Source organism: Chiloscyllium plagiosum, chromosome 22 (assembly GCF_004010195.1).
Source record: "Chiloscyllium plagiosum isolate BGI_BamShark_2017 chromosome 22, ASM401019v2, whole genome shotgun sequence".
Lineage (NCBI taxonomy): Eukaryota > Metazoa > Chordata > Chondrichthyes > Orectolobiformes > Hemiscylliidae > Chiloscyllium > Chiloscyllium plagiosum.
The window spans coordinates 45,965,380-45,989,171 of record NC_057731.1 but is presented as its reverse complement, the minus strand read 5'-3'; the positions used below and the strand labels follow the sequence as shown (position 1 = coordinate 45,989,171).

The window sequence follows — 23,792 nt, the reverse complement described above, 5'->3', positions numbered from 1 at the left end:
GGTCAGCACTGAGGGAGTGCTGCACTGTTGGCGGGTCAGCACTGAGGGAGTGCTGCACTATTGAATGTTAAGACTGAGGAAGTGCTGCACTGTTGGAGGGCCAGCATTGAGGGAGTGCTGCATTGTCAAAGTGTCAGTTCTGAAGGAGCACTGCACTGTCTGATGGTCAGTACTGAGAGAGTACCATATTGTAAAAAGGGTCAGTGTTGTGGGAGTGTCGCACTGTCAGAGGGTCGATGCTGAGGATGGTCTACATTATTGGAGCTGTCGTCTTTAAGTTATTGTTCCAAATCCTCTGTCCTTCCTATTTTGAAGAGTGAGGGAGTTCTCCCTGGCATCCTGGGACCAATATTCATCCCTCAACCAACATAATTCAAACAGATTAATCTGTTCACTACCACATGATTGCTTTTCCATGTGGTCTTGCTGTGCACTAACTCACCACCACTTCCCCTTACATTGCAACTGTAACTATACTTCAAAACTACTGCATTGGCTGGAAAGCACTTTGGGAATGACCTTAAGCCGTGAAAGGCACTACATAAATGCAAATCTATTTGACTGTGGGTTGCAATCTGTCCACTTTGCAAACCCATTGGAGAGATATTCGAACTGTAAAATAGGAGTGTGAAGACATCCATTAGAGCAGGAGCAGAAATGAAAGGAATGTGTGAGACAAAAGGGTTTAGGCTTCTCTCACTGGGACTGAGAGTATTAAAGGGATGATGTATTGGAGCTTCTTAGACCAATGAAGGACTTTGAGGTAGTGCATGATATTTGGCTGGTTTAGTGATTGGATAACAAAGAGACATGGTCTGAACAGTTAGCAGTAGATGAATGAAAAGGGAGGTTAATAATCACATTGTCACTGAGACAATGAAAAAAAAATCCTTAACACTGCACATGGACTATAATTTTATTTTAATGGTTCAGCTCGAGAGAAAGAACCAGAACAGTGGACTGAGTGGCCTCCTCTTCTGTCATGACATCACAAGAACATAAGAAAGAGGAGCATGAGTAGGCCATTTGGCCCATCAAGCCTGCACCATCATTCATTAGGATTGTGGCTGGTCTTGAGCTTCAACCTCTGCCTTCCCATGTGGTCTCTGCTTCCCTCAAATACATGAGAGAAATCCAGGACAACCTCTGACATACGGAATTCCAGAGAAGCGCAACTCTATAGGTGGAGTAATTTCTCTTCTTCTATGTCCTCTATCCAGAGACTACTCCCATCCCACCACAGTTTGGATTCCTCGACCAGCAGAAACAGTCTCCGTTTCAACCATGTCAAACCCTTTCAGAATCGTTCATGGTTCACTTAAACCACCTCTCATTTTTCTCACCTCCAGAGGATGTCGGTCCAATCCACTCATTATAGAACAAACCTCCCCACCCCTCCAATCCCAGGGTTAAAACTAGTGAACTTTCACTGTACCAACCCCCTCCAACATGAGTGCATCTTTCTTCAACGCTGAAGATCAAAGCTGCACACAGTGTGATCTCAGTGAATTGCTTTGTCTCTGTGCCCTTGAAATTAAAAGCCCTCATGGAGTGACCTTGATGACTCTGTGAACAAACAGTACGGGATATTACATAGAACTTGTTTGGTATAGGAGGATTGGGAGGAAGCAAATTTAAAACAAGCAGAGAAACAACAAATTGGAAGCTGCTCACAGGATGAACCTAATTTCTCAGAGAGTAAGGAACATTTGAGAAACACTGCCTTGCAGGAAACGGGAAGGTTGGGAGTATCGGAGAACCTTGGGAAACATCTGGATCCTGCAGTGCAAAAACCTGGAACATACAAGGGCTGAGTGTCTTTTCCTGGTTTAATGCTTGCTCTCCATTGCGCAGTCTTAGCAAGTCCCAAATGAAAACACCATAATTCAATGTTTATTTCAATACACCACAATGTTCTGAAATGCCAAACTATCTTGATTTCTTCATTACATTTAGAAAAAAAGTCAAACACAAAAGCGTTCTCTGTGTTCTCCAAGATTTTACATTTGCTCGCTAACTTGACAGAATCACGTGGTTTTCTCCCCCACCATTCTGTGAGGGAGGTACCAGATCTAATGGATTCAGTTTTCCAATAGGCCACAGCAGGATTGAAGTCACAACTTCTGGCTTGATCCAAACTGGCTTTGCCCATTCTATAGCAGAATCTGTCACAAGTGACCCTGGCTGTTTGGCTGACAGCAACTTGCTGAGGAGGTGCAGTTACTGTTGTCACAGTGAGAGGCAAGACACAGCAAGATAATTGTTCTCAGCAAGATTCCACATAGAGTTGACACAGTTGGAAACCCTTCAGAGGCCAGGAATACTGGGGTTACTGAAGGGCCTCAGGTGAGATGTTAAACTGAAGTCCTAGCAACTCTTTCAGATGACTGTAAACAATCCAACAACATTTGAGTTCCAAGAAAGATCATCCCAGATTTGAAACATTAAGACCATAAGAACATTATTAATAGAAATAGGAGTAGGCTGTTCAACCCTTGAGCCTGCTCCACCATCCAATATGATCATGGCTGATCCAACATTGTGTTTCCCCATAACCTTTGATTCCCCGACTGATCAATAATCTCTCTCAGCCTTAAGTGTATACAAGGACTCTGCCACCACAGCTCTCTGTGGCAATGTGTTCCATTGACTCACAACCCCCTGAGAGAAGAAATTCCTTCTTATCTCAGTCATAAATTGGTGCCCCTTTATTCTGAGCCTATGTCCTCTGGTCCTAGACTCTCCCATGAGGGGAAACATCCTCTCAGCATTTATCCTGTCAAGCCCCTTAAGAATCCCAAATGTTTCAATCAGATCACATCTTGAACTTCAAACCTCTAGTGAATAGAGTCTCAACCTGTTTAACCTTTGCTCATAACAACAATGCCTCCATACTCTGTTGACTTGATTTCTTTCTCTACAGATACTGACAGAGTTTTTTCAGCACTTTCTGGTTGCACTCCTTTTTTATAACATAGTTCCCTTTGAAATAAAGGCCATTGGCTTTCTTCACAACCTGCTGAACTTGGATGCTAGTTAACTGAATCAATGCATGAGAACCCTCAAATCCCTATGTGCTCTGGCTTTCTGCTGTTTTCTCCATTTAAATAATATTCAGTTCCTGTATTCTTCCTGCTGAAGTGCATAACCTCACATTTCCACATATAATATTCTATCTTTCAAGTCTTTGCCCATACGTTTAATCTGTCTATATCCTTCTGCAGTCTCTTTGTGTCATACTCATTACTTGCCTTCCCATCTGACTGTGTTATGCACAAACCTGGCTGTCATACATTCACTTTCTTCATTCAAGTATATATTGTCAATAATTTGGCCCCACCACCGATCCATGTGGCATTCCACTTGGTTGCCATCCTGAATATGCTGCTTTTACCCCAACCTAACTCTCTATCTATTAATGAGCCAATCCATAACACTACCTTTAACACATTGGGTTCTTAAAAAAAATGAAAGAACTGTGGATGCTGTCAATCTGAAACAAAAACAGAAATCGCTGGAGAAGCTCAGCAGATCTGGCAGCATCTGTGAAGAGAAAGCAGAATTAACGTATCGGGTCCAGTGAAATGCTTACTAAATCGTTCCTCACTAACTTGATTGAGTTTTTTTGAAGAAGTAAGGAAGAGGATTGAAGAGGGTAAAGTAACGGACATGATCTACAAGACGTTCGACAAGGTTCCTCATGGTAGACTGGTCAGCAAGGTTAGTTCTCATGGAATACTAGGAGAACTAGCCATTTGGATATAGAACTGGCTTGAAGGTAGAAACAGAAGGTGGTGGTGGTGGAGGGTTGCTTTCAGACTGTAGGTCTGTGACCAGTGGTGTGCCACAAGGATCGGTGTTGGGTCCACTGCTTTTCGACATTTAAAGAGGTATAGTTAGTAAGTTTGCAGATGACACCAAAATTGGAGGTGTAGTGGACAGTGAAGAAGATTACCTCAGAGTACAATGGGATTTGATCAGATGGGCCAATGGAGTGGCAGATGAAGCTGAATTTAGCTAAATGTGAGGTGCTGCAGTTTGGAAAGGCAAATCAGGACAGGTCTTATCCACTTAATGGTAAAGTCCTGGGGAGTGTTGCTGAACAATGAAACCTTGAAGTGCAGGTGCATAGTTCCTTGAAAGTGGAGTCCGGGTAGACAGGATAGTGAAGAAGGCATTTGGTAAGCTTGCCTTTATTGGTCAGTACATTGAGTATAGGAGTTGAGAGATCATGTTGCAGCTGTACAGGACATTGGTTAGGACATGTTTGCAATACTGTGTGCAATTCTGGTCTCCCTCTATACGGAGGATATTGTGAAACTTGAAAGGGTTCAGAAAAGATTTACAAGGATGTTGCTAGAGTTGGAGGGTTTGAGCTATATGAAGAGACTGAATAGGCTGGAGCTATTTTCTCTGGAGTGTCGGAGGCTGAGGGGTGGCCTTATAGAGGTTCATAAAATCATGAGGGGTGTGGATAGGGTGAATAGGCAATGTCTTTTCCCCGGGGTTCGGGAATACAAAACTAGAGGGCATAGATGTAAGGTGAGAGGGGAAAGATATAAAAGGAACCTAAGGGGCAACATTTTCATAGAGGGGATGGTGTGTGTATGGAATGAGCTGCCAGGGGAAGTAGTGGAGGCTGGTACAATTGCAACAATTAAAAGGCATCTGGATGGGTATATGAATAGGAAGGGTTTAGAGGGATATGGATCAAATGCTGGTAAATGGGACTAAATTTATCTGAGATATCTGGTTGGGCATGGACAAGTTAGACTAAAGGTTCTGTTTCAATGCTGTACATCACTATGACTCTGTGACTCTATTACCTGTTCTGAAGAAGGGTCACTGGATCCAAAATGTTAACCATAGGCTTTTCTTTTGTTAAGTAGCTAAACCTTTCTGAAAATCCAAACATATACATCTACTGGTTCCCCTTTATTTATTTCTATTTGTTACTTTCCCAGAAAACTCTAATACATTTGTCAGCCATGATTCATGAAGCCATCTCGACTCTTCTTGATTATATTGTGTTTTTAAATGCTCTGAATGCATTTTCATGGTTGTAACATGATGTTATTAATGAGAAAAACTGAGGAGAAAGGAGACTAGGTACAAGAGTAGAATATTCAGTCCCTCAAACCTGTTCTGCTATTTAATTTGAATGGTGGATACTAATTTATCTAAACCTCATCCAGTTGCCTTAGTTACCCATGGAAGTACCTGTTCTGATCAGCAGTGCATGAGTTGATACCCCTGTCATGTCCTTTATGAGTTTGAGGAGGTGAAGTCAGGAACCCCCCAAGAATTGGTCTCATTCTCCCACCTGGCTACCAAACGCCACCCTCCGTTTCCCAGCAGATGGCCCTGGAGAGTCCAGCTGGTGTTGGCATTTAGTATACTGAATTTAGCAAAATAGTTTCTGAAAGAATCTCACTTTGTTCCAGAGAGGACATCTCCACCTGTCATCTTTAAGATCAATTAAAGGTGCAGATTTGAACCAACTGATCACGGAATGGATTTAAGATCCAGGAAAATCCATTGGCCCATTAGTCATATTGATTCACCTTAACATCAGCTGCCCACCACTGACCTTATTTTTCAATCCCTCCTCTTTCCAGTCAGTTTTCAATTCCATTCAACTCACCTCCTCAGTAACTTATAATAGAAGGTCATTATTTGTGGGATAGAACTGTTTCACTTCCTTTCTTCTCAGCATTCTCAGTCCCCTTTCAACACGTTGAAAACTTCATTGAGGTCAGCACAAGGACTCCTCCTTTCCAAACTTGTCATTTAGAATCCTTACAGTGTGGAAACAGGTCCTTCAGCTCAGCAAGTCCACACCAACCCTCTGAAGAGTAACCCAGCCAGACCCATTCCCTTATTTCTCTGCATCTCCCCTGACTAATGCACCTATCACTAAGGGCAATTGTGCATGGCCAATCCACCTAATGTGCACATCTTTGGATTGTGGGAGGCAACACACGCAGAATGTGCAAACTCCACACACAGTTGCACAAGGCTGGAATTGAACCCAGGTCCCTGGCACTGTGAGGCTGACAGTGCTAACCACTGTACCACCATGTCACCCCATGTCTTACAATTTCATTCTTGGAAGGGCTACTGGCCATTTATTGCCCATTGGGAGGAGATGTCGGTGTAAGGGTGACATCACTGGGCTAGTAATCCTGAGCCACAGGTTAGTGTTCTGGAGTCCTGGGTTCAAATCCCACCATGGCAATTAATGATGGACAAAGGAAAAATGCTAATCTATTCAGCAACGCTATGGATAAAAAAAAAGTCTGAGTGCTGGTGGGAATTCCTCCCCAGGTTGAGGTGATATGATCAAATGGTTTGCTTGGCCATTTCAGAGGGCAGTCAAGGGTCAATGTTTGCGGTTTAAATCCGGAATCACGTATAATCCAAAAGGGTAAGGTTATTAAGCTTCCTCTGCAATCTATCATTTAGGAGACAAGTGAACCAGTGGTATTTGAATGATCATTGGTAGTATCATGGTCACTTTCCCCACTACTGCATTTTTATTTCTATTTCTGACGAAAGGCCACTGATATCAAATACTAACTCTCTTTCTCCCTCTCCACAGATGCTGCCTGACCTCCTGAGGTTCCTGATAAATTATGTTCTTATTCTATGCTTTTGAAACTAAATTCAAATTCTCAAGCTGCTGATGAGTCAATCAGAAATATCACACTCAGAGTTGTTACAATGCAGTAAGAGGCCATTTGGCCCATGGCATTAGGTAGCCTTTTTCCTCGGATGGTGATGGCTAGCATGAGGGGAGATAGCTTCAAACTGAGGAGTGTTAAATATAGGACAGATGTCAGAGGTAGGTTCTTTACTCAGAGAGTAGTAAGTGTGTGGAATGCCCTGCCTCCAACAGTAGTAGTCTTGCCAACTTTAAGGGCATTTAAATGGTCATTGGATAGGCATATGGACGAGAATGGAATAGTGTAGGTTCGATGGGCTTCAGATTGGTTTTACAGGTCAGTGCAACATTGAGGGCCGAAGGGCCTGTACTGCGCTGTAATGTTCTATGTACTATGTACTGTGTATCTGCACTGGATCTCCGAATGAACAATTCACCTTGTTTCATTCCATCACTTTCTACCCTGCACATTCTTCCTTTTGAGGGAATAGTTTAATTTCCCATTCACTGCTTCAGTTGAACCTGCCTACTCCACACTGTCAGACAAAGCATTCCAAATCCTAATCACTCAAGTGAACCTACTTCCTCCACTGCCTCAGACAGTATAACCTAGACCCTAACCACTCAAGTGAACCTGCCTCCACAAAACACTCTCAGACAGTACATTCCAGACCTGGATGTGATGAGACTCGTAGTCTCTGGATTAGTCGTCCTTACCTCAGAATGTGTATAACGGAAGAACTACACCACTCTATCTTAAAATCCCAATAATAGCCAAAGTCGATAACATTTTCTGCGTAATTAATTGCTTTTAGTATTCATTAATGTCTTAATTGAATTCCAGACTAACACTATTGTGACAATACTGTTTTCATTCAGTTCAAGATAATGCACCTGAGACTTTCTGGTGATTGGTACCATTGATGACTGTATTTAGAGACACCACTAAATCCCAGTCAGAATGGAGGTGACTGAGTATATCCCTTGACAATCAGATCTGAAGATCCCATCACTGTAAGTGACTGTGGTTCATTTTATGTGCATAATTTGTAGTGTGCAATTATTCTCCACTTCCTTCCTAACATGTGGGGCTCTCCACAGATTAAGACATTAATTCTATTTAGTAATGCTCTAAGGGAGTCTTTTTAAGTAGATTCTGTAGACTGCTGTAGTTGGTCTTTACAAGTAGACTCTGTAGACTGTTTCCTCCAGTGGGTTCTATAAACAGGCACTGTTTGCTGAGTGCTGCCCTGCCCTGCCCTGCTCTGCCTGGATCCAGCTAGGGTGCTGGAGACACTGCCCATGGAGAGCCCAGGGGTATTAATGACACCGGGGCAAATCAATGAAAGAATGCACTGAGCGAATTCAGAGAAGATTAAAAAAACACAACAGCATCATCATTATACACAAAAAGTCATGAGAAGAAGGTGGAGAGAAGGTTTCACTTGCATTCACTGAGTGAGGGGACCAGCCTAGGCCGACAGCAAGGTAAGATTTTCAGGAAACGTTGCTTTAGTGCTTTAGTGCTGTGACGAGGCTGGTTGCCTGAAAGTCATCAAAAAAATAACAATAAAATTAACCAAAAAAATAAAGAAAATTTACCCCTCCTCCCACCACCACACTTTTTGTTTAAATCAGAAATTTCAATCTTCTGTGAGATTTTGTTAATTGAGAAACTTGTCCACTAGCTTTTCAAAGATCTTGGGATTTATTCTACAGGAAAGAGATGAATCGTGCAGCTATTGTGGTGTTCAGTTATTTCAAAGGTACCAGGGGATGCTACATTACTCAGGGTCAGTTTCAGATCTGGATGGGATTGGAGATGGTGAACTGCTGACTCAGCACTCTCCCCTTTGAGGTCACTGTTCTGATTGGACAAATTCCACAAAAGGTTCTTAACCACTTTGATGATTTGGAAGCTGGCAGGAGATCACAGCCTCACATCAATGGTGTGGAGGTGCTGGTGTTGAATTGGGTTGGACAGGCTCAAAAAATGCACAGCTCCTGGTTATAGTCCAAGAGGTTTATTTGAAAACACAAACTTTCAGAGCTTCACTCCTTCTTCAGGTGCAAGTGAGAAGCTCTGAAAGCTTGTGTTTTCAAATATACTTGTTGGATTATAACCTGGGATCACATCAATGGTGAAGCTTCCTTTCACCTTTTGCAGAGGATCGTTATTGTGTGTGTGTGTATGTGTGAGAGAGAAAGAGTGGGTGTGTGTGAGTGTGAGTGAGTGAATGTGTGTGTGAAAGAGAGAGAGAGAGAGTGTGTCCGCATGAGAGTGTGTATGAGAATGTGTCTGTGTGAGAATGTTTGTGTGTGTGAATATGTGTAAGAATGTGTGTGTGTGTGTGTCAGTGAGAGAATGTCCAAGTGAGAATGTGTCTGTGTCTGTGTGTGTGTGTGAGAGATAGAGAGAGAGAGAATGTGTCTGTGTGAGAGTGTGTGTATGAATATGTGAGAGTGTATGTATGAGAATGTGTGTGTATGAGAGAGGGAATGTGTCGATTTAATTGGGGAGGGGAAATTGCAATGTTATTAAGCAGGAACTGGAGCGCATAAATTGGGAACAGATGTTCTCAGGAAAATTCATGACAGAAATGTGGAGACTGTTTAGGGGGCACTTGCTGATATTGCTGGATAGCTTTGTCCCACAGAGGTAGGGAAGGGATGGTAGGGTGAAAGAACCTTGGGTGATAGGGATGTAGAACATCTACTCAAGAGAAAGAAGGAAGATTACTTAATTTTATGGAGGCAAGGATCAGACAGGACTCTGGAGGCTTACAAGGTAGCCAGGAAGGAACTGAAGAAATGACTTAGGAGAGCTGGGAGGGGGCATCAGAAAGCTTTAGCGGGTAGGATTAAGGAAAATCCTAAGGCATTCTACACTTATGTCAGGAACGAGGATGGCCAGATTGAGGGTAGGGCCGATATGGGACAGTGGAGGGAACTTGTGCCTGGAGTTGGAGGAAGTAGGGGAGGTCCTTAATTAATACTTTGCTTCAGTATTCATTAGTGAGAGGGACCTTGTCGTTTGTGAGGGCAGTGTGAAACAGCCTGATATGCTCAAACAGGTTGATGCTAAGAAGAAGGATGTGCTGAAAACTTTGAAAAACATAAGTATAGATAGGTTCCCTGGGCAAGACGGGATATATCCATAGTAACTACAGGAAACAAGGGAAGAGATTGGCGATGATCGTTGCGTCCTCACTGTCCATTGGACTAGTGCCAGATGATTGAGGGTGGCAAATGTTATTCCCTTGTTCAATAAATGGAATAGGGATAATCCAAGGAATTACAGACCAGTCTGTCTTACATATGTGGTGGGCAAATTATTGGAGAGGATTCTGAGAGACAGGATTTATGATTACTTGGAAAACCATAGTTTGATTAGAGATAGTGATTCATTTTGGAAGATCGAATTTGAATGCAGAGTACAGGGTTAAAGGCAGGATTCTTGGCAGTATGGAGGAACAGAGAGATCTTGAAGTCCATATCTATAAATCCCTCAAAGTTGCCACCCAAGTTGATAGAGTTGTTTAGAAGGCATATGGTGTGTTGGCTTTCATTAGCAGCAGGGTTGAGTTTAAGAGCCACGAGATTATGCTGCAGCTCTCTAGAGCCCTGGTTAGTCCACACTTGGAATACTGCATTCAGTTCTGGTCACTTCATTATAGGAAGGATGTGGAAATTGTAGAGAGAGTGCAGAGGAGATTTACCAGGATGCTGCCTGGACTAGAGGGCATGTCTTATGAGGAAAGGTTGAGGGAGCTAAGGCTTTTCTCATTGGAGCGAAGAAGGGTGAGAGGCGACTTGATAGAGGTGTATAAGATGATGAGAGACATAGATAGAGTGGATAGTCAGTGAATTTTTCCCAGGGCAGAAATGGCTATCATGAGGGGGCATACATTTAAGGTGATTGGAGGAAGGTTTTGGGGAGATGTCAGAGGTTGGTTCTTTACATTGAGAGTGGTGGGTGTGTGGGGTGCATTGCCAGCGGTGGTGAACCAAATACATTAGGGACATTTAAGCAACTCTTAGATAGGCACATGGATAACAGTGAAATGAAGGGTATGTAGTTCAGTTTGATCTTAGAGTAGGATAAAGATCAACATCACATCAAGGGCCGAAGAGCCTACACGGGTGTGTGTGTGTGTCTGTCTGTGTGTCTGTCTGTCTGTCTGTGTGAGAGTATGTGAGAATGTGTCTGTGTGAGAGTGAGTGTGTGTGAATGTGTGTGTGGGAGTATATGTGTGAGAGTGAGCGTGTGTGAATGTGTGCGTGGGAGTGTATGTGTGAGAGTGAGTGTGTGTGAATATGTGCGTGGGAGTGTATGTGTGAGTGTGAGTGGGTGTATTTACTGTATGAGAGTGAGAGAGTGTGAGAGTATGTCCATGTGAGTGTCTCTGTGTGTGCATGTAGAGAGCGTGTATTACGAGAGAGAGTGTATGTACGAGAGAGAATATGTACAAGAGAGTGTATGTGTTAGAGAGAAAGTGTGCATGAGATAGAGCGTGTGTATGACAGTTTGCAAGAGAGACTGCATGTGTGAGACATAGTGTGCACACAACAGCATATGTGTATGAGAGTGTGTGTGTATATGAGAGTGTGTGTGTGTGCAAGAGAGGGAGTATGTGATTAAGAGAGCTTGTGTGTGTGTGCGCACACACAAGAAAGAGAGTGTGCATTAGAGAGCGCATGCATTAGAGCAAGTATGTGTTCGTGTGCACAAAAGGCTGTATATGCGCATGTATGCAGGTGCGTGCAAGAGACTGTGAATGTGTGCATGATGTGCATGGGAGACTGTGTGTACTTGACAGAGAATGTGTGAGAGAGGAATGTGTGTGAGAGAGAGAGTGTGTGCATTTGAGAGGGAGTGTGTTTGTAAGGGAGAGAGAGAGATGTACGTGTTTACAAGTGAGAGAGAGATGTACGTGTTTACAAGTGTGTATTTGTGTTTATGAGTATGAATGTAAGTTGGTGTGCCTGTGCTTTGGTGTGTGAGAATGTGTGCACACGTATGTGGCTGTGTATGGGCATGTGTATGTGGATGTGTGTGTATATGTGACAGCGTGTGATAATGAGTGTTTGTGAACATGAGTGAGAAAGTGAGAGAATGTCTGTGTAAGAGTGTGACTGTGGTGCTTAGGGCTGGATATTAGCCCACGGTCAGATTGGGTGGGGGCTAGTCGTGGTCTAGAAGAAGGCATTTTCCACAGATGCTGTTGTATTTATCCTCAGATTCTGGTAACTCTCACTTTGCAGCCTGTGCTGGGTTAGGAACGTCAGCTGGGTAGGTTACTGGTACCATACTGTAACCAAGCAGATGATAGCAGACTGCGATGGATTGGGAAGTCTAGACAGAGGCACAAACATAGGGCCAAAGGGCTGGGAGATCAGAAATATATCCGAGAGATGGGATGGGAACAGTTGATGGCAGAGACAGGCAGGGGTAGATTAGGGATTGGAAAAGGCAAGGGGCTGTTTGAAGGATCAGGGTGGGGAGTGGAGTTGGGTCCCGGGTGGCCAATTGCATGGTTTAGGTGGAGCAAGTCACCTAGTTTAAAGGATATGTGGGAAGGCAGTTACCCTCCTGACTGCAAACACTGCTGCTTCTCCTGAACTGATGGCTTTTCTCAGGTCTGGTTTTGTTGAAATCTGGATTGAGAACTTTACTATTTTTATAACAGCTGACCCGAGCCCAACAACTAACAGGGTTCAAGAGTCTGGTAGACATGGAAGAGGGAATTTCTCATGTTTATAAATATCTTAATCAGGGTAATTCACCCCTTTACCTAGCAACTCATGATGGTCAGATGAGTGAGTTGCACTTTCCCAGCCTGGGAGCAGTGGCAAGGCTTAGGGGCTTGGAAAGTGTGGTCCTAGGATCCTTGTTGCAATGAATTTTGTAAATGGTACACACAGCTGCTACTGTGCGTCAGTGATAGAGTGACTGAATGTCATGCCAATTAAGCAGGCTGCTTTGTCCTGGGTGGTGTCAAGTCTTTTGAGTGCTCTTGGAGATGCATCCATTAGGAAGGTGAGGATTATTCCGTCACACTCCTGACTTGTGCCTTACAGAATGTTGATAGGCTTTGGCGAGACAGGAGGTGCAGGATTTTTAACCTCTGACCTGCTTTTGTAGCCACAATATTTAAATGGCTGGTCAACTTTAGAAGACAGCAGGGGTCAATCACACAGAATAAGGCAGTGTCAGGAATTCAGGTTCGTGAAGCAGCTCAGTAACGGCCTGAGATAATGAACTCAGTTTCACAACTTGCCCTGGTTGAATTCCCAGTTCAAAATTCTGTTTCAATACAGCCCCATTACCCAGAACATACAGATATGGGGCTGATCCCCCCAGGGTGCTGAGGACTGAGTGCTGTTACCATTCTACTTTGTGGTAGTGGGGAGAAGGCAATGGAAATCTTTGCTGTAAGGTCTGAGATGATTCTTACTTAACGCAAAACGCCCAAGATTATTGAAAGCCAGTGGACTGTGACAATCAACAATTGAAGAAACACTCACCACAACTTGTCTTTAAAGAACTAAATCCCAGTAAGTTCTCAATTTTGTTTTGTTTTATCACATCTTACACAGTCAGATTTTCTCCCCACCCTCTGGGAGCTGACTCCTTCCTGATGCAGGGTTCTTGGCTGGTGAGGGTGTGTGTGGGGTCTGTGTGGTGTGTGTCAATTCTCCAGGAACCCAATCATCCAGGTCTCATCAATCTAGAAGGCAAATGTGGTTGAGCTTTTCAGTAGCATACAGCATCACAGCCAGGCCCTGTCCCATCCCAGTGTTTGTGTTTGGTCATTTTCCCAGCAAGGCATGGTGGGTAGAGACACCAAGGGTCACTGTGTAGTGAGAACTTGGGCACAGCTCACTCTCTTGTCTAATCTAAGGAGGTTTCAGTGAGTAATGCTGACACTTCCCCAAGCTGGAATCTTCCTGTTCCTGGCAGATCAATCACATCTCGGAGGAGTTCTCAAGCTTCATCCATCCATGTTCCACTTGGATCAGAGAATCCCTACCATGGAGAAGCAGGCCATTCGGCCCAACAAGTCCACACCGACCCTCCATCAGCATCCCACCCTGACCAGGCACCCCTACACTATCCCTGTAACCGTGCATATCCCATGGCCGATCCACCTAGCCTGCACATTCCTGAACACTATGGGGCAATTTATTAATTAGAATTAATTAGAATCCCTATAGTGTGGAAACAGGCTATTTGGCCTAACAAGTGCACATCAACCCTCTGAAGAGTAACCCACCCAAACCCATTCCCCTATCCTATTGCTCTACATTACCCCTTATTAATTCACCTAAGCAATACATCCCTGGATGCTATGGGTAATTTAGCATGGCCAATCCACCTAACCTGCCCATCTTTGGACTGTGGGAGGAAACCAGAGCACCCAGAGGAATCCCACGCAGACAAAGGAAGAATGTGCAAACTCCTTGTGCTGGTACGGTGTTGCATAGTCCCCTCTCACCTTTCAGCGCAAATACCTACATCCGCCCACAATCCCACATCCTTCCCAGGAGGTGACGGTGTTCACAGAATGGGGCATTTGCCTTTTCATTGTTCACTGAGGTCACACACGCTTCCTAAAGTGTGATCCTGGAGTACAAAACAGGAGAGCAGAACCACTCTTTGTAACTCCACCCTTACAGTTCTCAAACATCAGCAAATTATTCAAAGCACTTGACCCACGGTGTCATCTTAGCAACTCAACAATATGGGGAAAGGAGGCAGCCTGGCAGTCCCTCTAGTCTATTTCATCATTCATTTAGGTTAGGGCTGAACTGTATCTTATACCATTTACCAGCCCATTTAAAAAATTTAAATAGAAGTTATTTATTAATCTATCAAGATATTTAATTGAGCTCCAGCCTCCAGTGTACTAACGAAGTGAGTTTGAGTTTTCATTATCCTCTGCCTCGGGTGGGAGCTTTACTCTGTACCTAACCCTGTGCTGTTCCTGTCTATGGGCACAGTGTATTTAACCCTGTGCTGTCCCCGTTCTGGAAGTCTTTGAAGGGGGCAGTGTAGATTCAGCTTTACCCTGTATATAACCCTGTACTGTCCCTATCCTGGGAGTGTTTGATGGGGACAGTGTCGAGGGAATTTTACTCTATCTAATCCCATGCTGTACCTGACCTGGGAGTTGGTAGGGAACTTGACTTTCCATTTACTTTTAGTATAAAAGAGTAGAAGGAACTTTATTCTGTATCTAACCCCATGCTGTATCTGTCCTAGGAGAGTTTCATGGCGACAGTGTAGAAGGACCTTTGCTCTGTATCTAACCCTGTGCTGCTATTATCTGGGACTGTTTGACGAGAACAGTGTATAAATGTGGTGATCATATGGGAGATGAACAGTCAATATTTGTTTCCTCAACATTCCCGCTGTTTTTGATTAATGACCTCTCAGTCCAACTTGTCCCAAAGGTTTTACAGCAGACCGTGTGTTGTATCTTGGGGTGTTGATGCTGTGCAAACTATGAATACTCCTGATTGATGAGCCACGACTCAGACCCCTTTTCTGAGGGGCCTTGAGAAGATATTGCCCACATGTTCTTTTTGTTTGGAATGAACAAGTCCAAATTTAAATTTACACTCGCTGCAATTCATGAAACGGGTAATGATAGAGGGAGCTTATCTTTCATGGAGGGGGCATTGACTCTCAGACCTAGAATCTGTATTCTGAGGAAAGGTCACTCCACCCATAATGTTAACTTTGATTTCTCTCCACTGATTTTGCCAGATCTGCTGAGATTTTCCAGCAATTTCTATTTTTGTCTAGAATCTCTGGCACCAGTGTATTTAACCCAGGAACACTAATTTAGAGCCCCACACGGTGGAACAAGTGGGGCAAGGTGGTGTTCAGCTCAGTTGGGTAAACATAAAGCCACTGTGACTCAGATAAACACCAGAAATAAAATGTTCAGTTCCCTGTTCTGGCTGAAGTGGGCTCAGGACCTCTCTCCTCACCTTACAGTAAAGTATTGGACCGTAGCTCAATAAGGGGCTTGAGTTTAGCTCGAGGACTGAAGAAGACAGGAAATTAATGGAAGACCAAGCGGGGGAATCCCATAAGGAGTCTGGAAAGCAGAATAATCAGCATCATTACTTATTAAAATTTATTGAGATGCCCAGTCTACTTATGCAGGCTTTGGTTCTAATTATAAACAAGAGGCAGTTTGGAGCCATCATTTTGGTCACCGGAACTTTTAAAGCAACTGTGACTCACGAGGTTAAAAATGACACAACACCAGGTTATAGTCCAACAGGTTTATTTGGAAGCACTAGCTTTCAACCATTTGATGAAGGAGCAGCGCTTAGAAAGCTAGTGCTTTCAAATAAACCTGTTGGACTATAACTTGGTGTGTCATTTTTAACTTTGTACACCCCAGTCCAACATCTGCACTTCCAAATCGTGACTCACAAGCGCCTCTTAATGGCTATCTATGGTACCACTGTGACTGCGCAGTCACTCTGGAGCTCTATAGGGGGATTGGCGAGAGGGGAGGGAGGTGTGGTGGGTGAAAATTGAGCTAGGAGGGTGCAGAGAGAAAAAAACCCAAATCAGTTCAAATCATTGCAAAATAGTAGTGTCTGTGCAAAGTTGTACAATTTTGGTGTCAACACCAGCCTCATGAAACAGTGCGAGTGCCCACAGAGTTCACACTCAATTAGTTAACCCCGAATGTCACGGGCAAGTGCATGCAGGACTCAGCAACCAGGTACTTTAATGACAAGTTGTGGACTCTTCTTTTCTCAATCTTCACATTGTTTCCCTTTAACACAGAACCTTCCTGTTGTAATTAGGACAAACAAATAATGCGTTGAAAACCATCAGCAGCATGCAGAGGAGGTTTGAGACAGCAAGCAGACGCAAAATTGGAATGAGTCAGGTAGGGGGTGAGGATATCTTCTGAATTAAAAGATATCACTAACAAGCTAATGTGCCTCTTCCTTTGCCAATTCTAGTAGAAATTACTCCTGGAAATGCCTCACCCATTACCGCCCAGCTCTCTCTCCATTGGTCACTCAACACGTCTATCATTGCAACACCCTGTCTCCCATGTTACTTTGGCCGTCAGTTAATCAGCCTATCCATCCCCAACTCCCAACAACTTTTATCAAATAAAGGTTTTGCGTGAAAACAATTTGGTTTATATTTTTAAATCCCCCGGGGCTTAGCTCCTAGTATGGCCAATTCTTGGAGACAATGGCATGTCTTGGGAAGCAACTGGAATTAACTCGAGATAATGACAGGTTTTCCAGGAGAAAAGGAGGACTTAGGAAACAAGGGATAGAGTTTTGGAGGAATTTCTTATCTCAAAGGGTAGTAAATCTGGAATTCTTTACTGCAGAGGGCCAAGCTGTGTCATGTTCAAGGCTGATTTTTAAGCAGTAAGGGAATCAAGGAGAAAGGCAGGAAAGTGTAGTTAAGGGGGGTCATCTGATCAGCTGTGATCTCATTGGCAGAGCAGACTTGATGGGCTGAATGGCCCACCTGTGCCCCTTCTGTGAAGAGGAAACACATGGGGTCCAGAAGCACAATACAGGCCATTCCTGACTGGTGGATTTCCATTCGGGTGGAGTGCTTCTTTGTGTCTGGGTGCTCTAGTTTCCTCCCACAGTCCAAAGATGTGCAGCTTAGGTGGATTGACCATGTTAAATTGCCCATAGTGTCCATGGATGTGCAGGCTAGGTAGATTAGCCATGGGAAATCTGGGGTTACACAGGGACAGAGTAGGGGTGCTGGGTCAGGGTGGGGCATGGACTTGATGGGCTGAATGGCCTGCCACATTGTAGGGATTCTTCTATTCTATTCATCCCCCTTTACTCTTTTCAACCCCCTGTGGAAATGACATTTTAATTGACCTTTTGATATTTGATTCCATTAAATGAAATTAAGACATTGTCACCTGTACCACAAGTGCCCTAATATGGAATCTATTAAGGTTTTAAGACCCACCAGGGGCTGTCTAACCCAATTTTTATGAATCTTTTCAAAGATAGAATGAAAATCTTTACCTTGGAAGTGGAGAACTGGGATGGCTGAATAATTAGAAAGTATTGTGAATAAGCAGTAAGAGATCTTATGTGAACCAGCAGCGTTATTAATAACTCCCAGAAATTCTTGCACTGCACACAGCCATGGGTTTGGCAGTTTTCCAATATTCGAGCTCAAAATTTAAAACTTTAATTCACTAATTAACAAAAGCCTTTACCCCAGTCAGATCACTGATTAAATTACCAGTGATTCAGTAATATTAAATTAAGTCACATCTTCATCTGCAGCATACGTTTATGGAAATTAAGGGTTTATGTCATGTCTAATTTTAAAACTAACATTGGAGGAGCTCACCCAATTCCTCCCCCTCTCCAAACTAAAACTTCCTTTTCAACTCCTCTGTTCCAGGACTCTGACTACACTTCTGTATCTCAGCCCCAAATGTGTGTCTGTGATATTCCAGAAAGTGGAAGGCTTTCATTAACTCTTTCACATGGTTGCAAGCTCAGCATCTGTTGACTGCCCCGAATTAACCCTTGAAATGAGTGGCCTGTTCAGAGGGTTGTTAAGAGTCAACCACATTGCTGTGTGTCTGGAGTCACAAGTAGGTCAGACCCCATAAGCGCGGCAGATTCCTTTCTCTGAAGGGCATCGTTGAATCAATTGGGACTTTTTTTCAAACATCAACAATTTCATGGCCAATGTTTCTGAGTTTGCAATTCCAGAAGTGTTAATTAAATTTAAATTTGAGCAGCATGGTGGGATTTCAAACCGTCCCCCCACTGGATTAGCCTAAGTCTCTAGAGTGCGAGCTCAGAGTCTGTACCACTACCTTCCTCCAAGTGTCTTGGCTGTGGGAAACATCACAACTGAACTCAATCCCATTGATATCTAGGCCTTTACAGGATTGACTCCTCTTCCTTCTTCCAATTGCCCTAGGGTGACACAGTTTGCATTTGTCCAGGAACCAGCTGGGATGGTGGGGAAAGAGGTGTGGCCCTTTAAGGGACCTCTGTTATGTTGGAGTACCAAGCTCTTCAGGATTGTCAAGGAGTCAAAACCATGCCTCCCAGACACTAAATTAGGAGAGAATAATTGCTGAAAAGCATGTTTCTATAAACAATTTTTTGAAAACTTTTTGAAGTCATCAAAAACAGGGTTGTTTGATGGACAGCTCCGAATGATCCAGTTTGCTCGCTTTCCAATTGGCTGTTGGAAGCAGAATTATTGTGAGGATGGACCAATGGTGACAGAGTCTTTGTGGGGGTTTGGGGTGGCAGGGGGAAACAGATTCCAGGTCATGTGATGAAACCCCCAGTAATATGTCCAAACTGAGTTGGGTGCCCATATCCCACCCTGTCTGCTTGAGAGGCTGTTGTTTCCGCTGTCTCAAATCTATCACATTTGTCATGCATGTGGTAACAATTTCAACCAAACGCAGCTTACAACACACACAGGGCCCCGACCTGTGGCTGGAGAAGCAAGACCTGTTTAAGCAGAAGCCACACTGTGAGACAGTGGGGGACAGCAGTGTGCAGAAACAGGACTCACCTCAGTGTGGAGCTGACTGAGATTCCAGCAACATAAAGGGACAAGAGGAAATGGTCAAATTGGAATGCAGACAGCTTGGCTTGAGCTCAGGATGTGACACTACGTGAGACAGAGATGGATGGCTTTGGTTGGATGGAATTTTATGATGCGGAGGAGGTTGTTCAGCCCATTGTGCCTGTGCTGGTTTGTTGAAAGAGTTAGCTGATCAGCTCCACCCTGCTTCCTCCCACCACCACAAACTTTTCCCTTTCAAATATTGATCTAAGAACCATTTTGAAAATTCATGTTGAATCTGTTTCCACTTCCCTTTCAGGCAGCATGGTACAGATTGTAACACCTCACAGTGTAAAGAGAAAGCTTCTTCATGTCCTCCCCTTCAAAGAGTGTTATGATCACAGTTTTTGTGTCTTCTTTCATGTGTCTGCCACGATTTCTAGTATGTTTTCTTGCAGTGTGCTATGCTGAGTTTGCTGTTGGTTCTCTCTCTTTTTATTTTCCCAACCTCACCAGCCCAGAGTGTGATCCATTGAACATCCCCTCTTGTAACAGTGCTAACTCTTATTTGTCCAAGTTCCACTGGCATTGACCATTCTCCAAGGAGCTATTTGACCAGGTAAGCCTCACTCTAAAAGCCCAATCTTGACCTTAGCATACATTCAAGCGAGCTCATTCCTGGCAGGAAACACCAGATGTCAACCAGGATTGGGATAGACTGATTCCTCATGAGACAATTATATGTGCCTGCATTCACCCACACAGTTCCTCCCCTGACTGTCCCGGTTCACTGATATCTCAGTATTGGCCTGGGGACTTCAGCTATGTACCTGTGCTCTGTAAAGGTCAGTGTGCAACCTTGGACATTGCCTCTGGGTTAATACTATCACAGGACGCTGGACAGTTGAGAGGCAGAGGTTGAGGGAGCTCAACGTTGAAGCAGAAAGCAAAAGAGAGAAGGTGTGAACAAGTGAAACACAGAATGAAACTGAACAAATTGAGGCAGATATGGATATGGATTTGAAACACATAGGAAGAATGGAAATTTGAGAGCAAGAGGCAGAGTTGGAAAGAACAAGGGAGAGAGTCAGAGTGCAAGAGAGAGAAAAAAGAATGAGGTAGATAAGGAGGGAAATAAAGAAGCCAATGAGAAAGAGACATACAGAGAATAAAATTGAGACCCAAATCAGAGAATTAAAGAACAAAGAGAGAGACTGGGCTGGAAAGAGATAGGATGCAAACGAATAATCAAGAGACACATACTGGTGAGATCAGGATAGAAAGGAAGTCAACAAAAGATCAACTTGGGAAGTTCTTACATGGAAGGAGGGTGAACAGCCAGGTCTCAGTTGAACGAGCAACACACCCAAATTATTTATCCCAAAAATATACACATACAGACATGGAACGATACAGTCACCAGGAGAAAAGACCTTCACATATTAGAAACACTCCACCATTCCAATTTAACATCATGCAAACAATTTCTTCAGGTACCACAGTAGCCCAGTCACATGCAGTCAAGGGAATTGTGACGAGACGTTTGCTGTCCAGGCTTATATAGAAATCTTTCAATCCTGTTTAATTTCAGAGGTACACAGGTCACCCTAACAGCATAAAGTACATAGTTACTTGTCACATTAACCCTGCTCCAGACACAGCCTACAACCTTCAGTATCCCAGTCTCCACAAACCCATTTAACTTGATCCCACATTCCTTCCCTCCAGCATGGATTCATGTGTTTAACATTCTTTGATGACTAGACCCTGAAGACCAGCCTCTGGAAAACAGTCTTAATTCTGCAAATTGAATCTGAGTGTTGTACACAGTGGTTAAAATACAGGAAGACGAACTGACAATGTGCTTTACAGTCTCCTTGCAGAATTGTACAAATCAGGCAATATGCTGATATTTATAAAGTGCAATTCAAAACTTCCTAATTGTCAAAAAACACAAAATAAATAAAACCACTAAGCCTCTTCACAAAACGCAGGCCCTGTCTCTGACTCCGGTCCACCAGGGAAACAAATCAAGAGCAGAATATACTGCCTTGGAAATCTTCCAGGCATTTCCTGAAACAGATTTTTAAAAACAAATTCAGTTCCCATCAAACCCTCGCAGTACAGGTACAGAACGGGGTTAGATACAGAGTAAAAGCTCCCTCTACATAGTCCCCGGACACTCCCAGGACAGGGTTAGGTTGAGTAAAAGTTCTCGTCTACTAATTTAAACAAAGTTTTGCTGCCTCTATTCTTTTAATCAAAGTAAAGCTTTCTCGACGCTATCCTGTCAAACACGGTCGCAGGCGAGATGCAGCAGAGATTTAGGTACACAGTAATGCTCCCCCAACACTGTCCTCATCAAGCACTTCAATGACAGGTGCATTTCGAAGTTAGATACAGAGAAAAGCCCAAAAGTAGAGTTTCTTCATCACTTTCCCCATCAAACACTCCTAGGACAGGTACAGCATGGGGTCAGATACAGAGTAAAGCTCCATCTACGCCATCCCCATCAAACACTCCCAGGACAGGGACAGCACGGGGTCAGATACAGAGTAAAGCTCCATCTACACCATCCCCATCAAACACTCCCAGGACAGGTACAGCACAGGTTTAGACATAGAGTAAAGATTGAGATTTTGGATTTTACAGAGTAAAGATGCCTCTACACTATACCCATCAAACACTCCCAGCAAGGGTGGAGCATGGCACAGCATTTGCAGGGATGCTGAACTACAAGTAGCTAATCAGACACAGCAGCATATCTGTCCTGTTGTGAATTTCTAGCACTGTGAGCTGTCTGACTACCCTTTCTGAAACATGTGAACTGGTAAAAACTGGTGTTCAGAAAGTCCAGGTATAAGGATCACAGGGAGTTAGCATGTAGCTAAATTAGAGAAACAAGTGGCACGTTAGTCTGTATGGAAGAGGACTGGAGTGCAGGAATAAAGAGGTCTTGCTAGAGCTGTGTAGGGCTCTGGTAAATTGCACTGTGTGTCAATTTAAATGAGGGATATACTTGCCGTGGACATGGTACAGAAAAGGTTCATGGTGCCTGAAGGGGTTGCCCTTTTGATGAGAGACTGAGTGAACTGAACCTAATTCGTTGGTGATCACTGATACACGAAGTTTCCTGGAGGAGTTTGACTTGGTAATGTGTCCTTCTGAGAGGCTGCTCCCACTCTGGGTAGGGAATCTGGAACTCGGGAGGTCAGTGCCGTGAATTTAGGAGTGAGATGAGGAAGAGGTTTGTCATTCAAAGCGGAATGATTCTTTGGAAGTCCCTGCAGAAGGGTGTGGAGGGTCCATCGTTGATGATATCTAAGGTTGAGATGGACCAATGGTTGGTCTCTCTGGGTGGAAGGTGGTACAAAAAACAGACATGATTTTAGTGAATGACTAAGCAGGCTTGATGGGCCAAATGGTCTACCCCTGCTTCTGATTGGTCTGGTCTTATGCCTTGTTGTGAATTTCCAATATATCGTGCTTGATTCCAATCGATAAGGTTCAACGAACAGAAACACAACGTAATGCAGAGTCTGTATCGACCGCATTCCAAATATCACCAAGCTTCCTGTCTCTTGCCAGTTAACATGGTACACAGAGACACCTCCTGACACCATTAATTCTTTATCAATATTTTCTAACCAATCTTTTTCAGAGATGTTACTGCGCACCTCTGTGGGACTTGATCCCAAGTCTGGAGGTAAGAACCCTACCACTGTTCCACCTGAGGCCTCTAATTATTTATAAAGATATTTTCTAGTCAACCCATTCTGAGATATTATTACACACCTTGGGATCAGGTGGGTCTTGAATCCGGGTCACCTGACTTCGACGTAGGGTTGCTAAGACTGCGTCACAGGTGACCTTTAATATTTTTGTTACCTGTTTTCTAACCAACCTGTTCAGAGATGTTATTACATACCTCTGGAGATGGGACTTGAACTAGGTCACCGAGTCCAGGGATAGAGACATTACCACCGCGCCACAAGAAGGCTCCCAGGTTACTCAGATTTATTTTTTTAATTTCACCTATTTTTCAACCTATTGCAGAGATGTACAACAGCCCTTCAGAACAGCCCCATAACTTATTGAACTAATGAACACAAACAGGCTGAACACATTTCCTTTCTTCAGTTAAGCCAAGGCCATGATCACTTAATTGGATTCAATTTATACTGCTCACAAACAAAGATTTTCACTGTACTACGGTACATGTGACAACAAATCAAATCAGTCACATCATCCAAAAGGAACAGCACAGCATTCAGTTTAGTCAATTCCTAGAACCCTCTATCATTGCTATTTGTAACAATAAACGGTGTTGATAACAGGATTAAAACTATCCAGCTGATGTGGTGAACAAGAGTTGCCCCATGATGTAGCCCCAGTGTGCACACAGATGTTATTTACAGCAGGAGGGGATTCATCAAACTGAAGCTGCGTGTGAGAGGGAATCGGTGACGGATACATTTGAAACATTGCCACTGTGATTTAACTGGGTCTTCCCTGGCTGTTTGACGAAGTATCAATGGAAATTTGGTGTTA

At 43.6% G+C, this 23,792-nt stretch overlaps 1 protein-coding gene across 6 annotated transcripts in view; it reads right to left on the bottom strand.

Annotated features, from left to right (window-relative positions):
• LOC122561290 (Kv channel-interacting protein 2-like) overlaps positions 1-23,792 on the bottom strand; it is a 321,601-nt gene that overhangs the window by 20,158 nt on the left and 277,651 nt on the right. For 3 of the 6 annotated variants that reach the window (XM_043712947.1, XM_043712945.1, XM_043712946.1), the window contains one exon: positions 8,114-8,209. The exons of 2 other annotated variants lie outside the window; for them this stretch is intronic. In XM_043712947.1, the coding sequence (XP_043568882.1) occupies positions 8,114-8,209 (96 nt within the window). Of the gene's footprint in view, positions 1-3,060; positions 3,071-8,113; positions 8,210-23,792 lie in introns of all 6 variants that reach the window. One more of the 6 variants, XM_043712950.1, reaches the window with a different exon arrangement.